This window comes from Geospiza fortis, unplaced genomic scaffold, assembly GCF_000277835.1.
Source record: "Geospiza fortis unplaced genomic scaffold, GeoFor_1.0 scaffold576, whole genome shotgun sequence".
NCBI classification, from domain to species: domain Eukaryota; kingdom Metazoa; phylum Chordata; class Aves; order Passeriformes; family Thraupidae; genus Geospiza; species Geospiza fortis.
This window is the reverse complement of record NW_005054603.1, coordinates 323,534-328,184: the sequence shown is the minus strand read 5'-3', so window position 1 is coordinate 328,184 and position 4,651 is coordinate 323,534. Positions and strand designations below refer to the sequence as shown.

The 4,651-nt window shown below is 53.0% G+C and overlaps 1 protein-coding gene across 1 annotated transcript in view; it reads left to right on the top strand.

Moving 5' to 3' along the window:
- EXOC6B (exocyst complex component 6B) overlaps window positions 1–4,651 on the top strand; it is a 254,020-nt gene that overhangs the window by 136,692 nt on the left and 112,677 nt on the right. Inside the window, exons 13-14 of the mRNA XM_031064544.1 lie at window positions 2,415–2,526; window positions 4,028–4,162. Of these exons, the coding sequence (XP_030920404.1) occupies window positions 2,415–2,526; window positions 4,028–4,162 (247 nt within the window). The remainder of the gene's footprint in view (window positions 1–2,414; window positions 2,527–4,027; window positions 4,163–4,651) is intronic.

Genomic DNA, 4,651 nt, shown 5'->3' with positions numbered 1-4,651 from the left:
GGGGTGACCGGCCCTGGCGGGGCAGGGAGCAGAGGTGTCCCCGTGGGTCCCTCCTGGGGCTCTCTCTGCACCCATATTATTAAAATTCCTTTCCACATTGGATTTTCCAGCCTTTTCGGAGCAGCGGGGGAGGAGGGGAGCTCCAGCTCCTGCAGCCAGACATTTGGAATATTTCTCTGCAAACCCCTGTTGACACTTTCTTCATTTCACCCTGACAGCTTGAATTAGGTTTTATTAGGAAGCTTGGCTACAAAGCCGGCAGCGAGTTCCCTTTTCTCTTCCCTTTCTTTTTCGGCCTGGCCCTGTCATTTACGGAGCACCCCGGAGTGCTGGGGGTCAGCCCGTCACTCACGGGGGCCTGGAGGTCACCACAGCTGCCACAGGATCCGGGACAGGAGCTGTCATTATCCCAGACAGTTCCCTTCAAGCCTTTTCCTGCACAACACGGCCCGTGGCACAAAGTGCAGCTCACATTTTATGGGTTTTTTTTCCCCCTGCCACCTCCCCTAATTATTGTGTTAAAGCAGCTCCTTGTGTTTGTTGGATGGGAGGGTTCTCCTTGAGGTGGGAGATGTTTCGCTTGAGGAAAGTTTGGAGCTCCGGGTGGGTTTGCAGGGCTTGGAATTTTTGTTATTGGCGCTGTTAATTGGATTGGAGCAGGAAAACTTCCTTTATCTCCTCAGCACTTTTGCCTTTTTACAAGCTGAGTCCATCGGGTTGTCTTTAAAGGTACCCTCTTGCTTCTTCCAGTGGAATTTCCCGCTGGAAATAGGGAATATCTCTGGAAAACGGTGTGTGCAGGGGTGATCAGCACTAATCCACCGAGGCTTGGGTTTGGGTTGGATTTCTTACAAACAAACCCCAAATCCTGGAAGAACTTGGGGTACAAAGTGCAGGGACACCTCCCACTGTCCCAGGTGGATCCAAGCCCCAGTGTCCAACCTGGCCCTGGGCACTGCCAGGGATCCAGGGGCAGCCCCGGCAAATCTGGGAATTCCAGCCCAGCCAGGAATTCCTTGCCAAGATCCCATCCCAGCCATTCCCACCCCTCCCCTGCAGCATCCCAGCAGCCCCCGCCTTTCTCCCGGGATAACTCCAAGGCTGGCTTTTGTTTCCCACGTCAATCCCAGCTCTGTGACGTGGCCCCTCTGTCAGGTGGAGCAGGAGAAGGAGCCAAAGGTCAGGGGCTCGATTTACCGGGAGGATCAGAGTTCCTGCCCGGCCTTCCCGATGGGAATTCCCTCTCCTGCCCCTCCTGCAGGGGACAATTCCCACTCCTGTCAGGGCTAATCCAGAGCCAAGCACAGATCCAAGGAGCCTCTGGCGGGGGGGGTTGGCAGAACATCCTGGAGAAAGGAGAGGTGGCACCGTGAGCACCCGGGAGGGGCTGAACCCCCAAATTCCAGCGGTGCTGCTGCTCCAGACACCTGGGAAAGGGAAAGAATGGGGTGCAGGGGCTTCCAGTCGGGTGTTCCAGGGCTGGAGCCAGGCTGGGAGAGCTGGGAATGTTCCCCTGGAGAAGGGAAAACTCCAGGGAATCCTCAGAGTGCCTGCAGGGGCTGCAGGAGAGCTGGAGAGGGACTGGGGACAAGGCCTGCAGGGACAGGAGCCAGGGAATGGCTCCCACTGGGAAAGGGGAGATTGGGCTGGCATCTTGGCAAGGAATTCCTGGCTGGGCTGGAATTCCCAGATTTGCTGGGGCTGCCCCTGGATCCCTGGCAGTGCCCAAGGCCAGGTTGGATCCACCTGGGACAGTGGGAGGTGTCCCTGCCCATGGATGGGATATGGAATGGGATGGGATTTAAGGTCCCTTCCAACCCAAACCACTCTGGGATTTTGGGAGATGGGAGCTGCACTGTGCTGAGGAGTCCCTGTGTGGAAATCCAGGGATCATTGGAAATTTGTCCTTCTAAACCCATTCCCTGTGACCTCACTCACTCCTGCAGTTTTTCCAGTTTCCTTTTAAGATCCCTTCCAACCCTGACCATTCCCTGGTTCTGTAATTTTGTCTAAAAGCTCAGAAAGGGCTGAGAGGGGAATTTTTGGGGATTGGATGTGTGGTTTCACCACTGGAGTTCTTTACCCTTGTACTGAACATTCAAATCCCCAGTGTTGAGGGCGAGGTTGTGCTGATGCCATGGATGGCCCTTCCTTAGGCTGGACCAGCCCCTCGTGGATGGGAGGCTGAGGAATTTGGGATCTGCAGGTGTTAATTCACTTTTCCTCCTGAAACATGGATAAAAATGCTTAAATTGTTGTATTTTGATGCATTTCAAACACCAGCTCCTGTGAGCCCTGCAGGGCTGCTCAGGGGTGAGGCAGGGGAGAGTCGGGAAGGAGGATGAGGAGAATTCCCAGGGATTTTCTTTGCATGGAGCATCTTGCCAATTCCTCTTTAAAATTTTGCTTTGCAGCTCCACGGAAGTCGATGACATGATCAGAAAATCCACAAATCTGCTGCTGACCCGGACCCTGAGCAACTGTTTACAGAATGTCATCAAGAGGAAAAACGTTGGACTGACAGAGGTGGGGTGTGCATTCCCTTGGGAATGGATTCCCTCTGCCAGAGGGCAGGGATGGGTGGGATCTTGGCAAGGAACTCCCGGCTGGGCTGGAATTCCCAGATTTGCTCTGGCTGCCCCTGGATCCCTGGCAGTGCCCAAGGCCGGGTTGGACGTTGGGGTTTGGATCCACCCGGGATAGCAGGAGGTTTTGGGGTTGGAATTAGATCATCTTTGAGGTCCCTTCCAAGCCAAACCATTCCTGGATTGTGTGATTCCAGGGCAGAGTGACAGGAGGTCCCTTAGAGCTCCTTCAAGCACCTTTAAAGGTGCTGCTTTGGAGCATTCCATGGAATATTTGCCTGGAGAACTGCTCAGAGTTGCTGTACAAAGCCAGGAACTTTAATTTGTGGCAAAGTGAAGAGGTTTCTTTGCTATTGGTTGTGAATTTTGCTCTCTACATTTTGGGCAATGTTACAAATTTGAGTTAAAGTCAGAGGAGTTCAGGGAGGACCAGAGAGGATCCAAGAGGGAAATCCGAGGGAATGGGAGAGCAATCCTCATTTTCAGGTGATGTTTGAGTGGATTCAGCACATTGCTGCAGCACAAACCCTAATTTGGGATTTTATTTCTGTGGTCCAATTTTTTTTTTTGTACAAAGTCAGGTTCCTGATGATTTTAATCCATGTAAATCTGCAGGTCCCCAGGACAGGTGGGACCTCTGGGTATTAAACAGGGTGTTACTAATTGCTGGTATTAAACAAGGAGTTACTAATTGTTTACTTAATTATTGCTGCCTTGCATCGTGCCAACCAAGGCTTTCCCTTCCCAACTTCTCATTTCCCCCAGACATCTCACAGCTTCTCTGGACACCCAGTTCCAGTTCTGCACCTTTCCAGTGTCTCTTCTCCTTCCCCATGTCCAGGCTGAGCCTCCCAGTGTGTCACCAGCACCAGTGCTGGCATCTTTGTGGTGTCACTTCACAATTTCTCCACCTGCACCTTTGAAATCGCTGATGAATCCGATCTCCTTCAGACTTGGGAGCGTTTCCAAACCCTTCCTGCCCGGGAGGTGGCTGCAGACAGCCCCACCACGCTCCAGCAGTGAAATGACACCAACCCAGGGCGTTCTGCTGCCCCGGGGGCTGGCAGGGATCTGCTCACCCCACACCTGCAGAGCCAAACCTCGTGGTTCCTTTGTTCAGGGCCCGTGTGATGCTGCTCGGTGTCACTCAAGTTCGGGTTATTTTTCGGGTTCAGTGGCAGCCAGGAGCCTCCTGGTGTGTCCTGGCAGTTTTTTTTGGGGAGCCCTGAGTGACAGCTCAATGTAGGAAAAGTCCTTGAAAAGAAAAAATCACCTCCCGTGGTATTAGTGGCTGTCATGGGAAATGCTTCGCCCCCAGAATTATCTTGGATTTAGGTGTTGTTAAAGGAGGAGAGACTGGAGCCCGTAGCAAAGCTCGGGGTGTTTGCACAGCGTCAGCCTGGCGTGGAACTGGCACCCCCTCCCCTTCTCTGCCTTCCCAGCTGGTGCAGATCATCATCAACACCACCCACCTGGAGAAATCCTGCAAGTTCCTGGAGGAGTTCATCACCAACATCACCAACGTGCTGCCCGAGACCGTGCACACCACCAAGCTCTACGGGACCACCACCTTCAAGGTGAGCTCTGCAGGACCACCGCCACCTTCAGGGTCCCACCACTGGGTGGGTGCTGGGAGGGGTCTGCTCAGGAGGCCTCAGGGCCAGTGGGCTGAGCCCAAGGATAATTCTGGCCTATTTTGGGGAGGTTGCGCCATCGCTTTGGGTTTGTCCTTCGGAGCGTTGAGATCATGGGAGGTTTTGTCCTTAATTTGCAGCCCTAATTAGCTAAAGGATTAAGGAGCTCTTAAGCAAAAGCCTGATATTTCTTATTTAAATAAATCCTCGCTTTGCTGTGGGAGTGCTGTGTCATGGACACCAGGTTCCTCTTCCACCCAGGTGAAAGATTTCCAGAATTTGTATTTCTCCATCTTTCCACTCCTTTTAGCATTATCCCCTAAAAATCAGGGCTGACAGAAACTCCCAGATTTCCCAGCCTTTAAATCCCTCTCCAGGAGTGCTTTATATGGGATCTGGTTGGGTCAAGTGTGGGGTGTCCCACGGAGATCC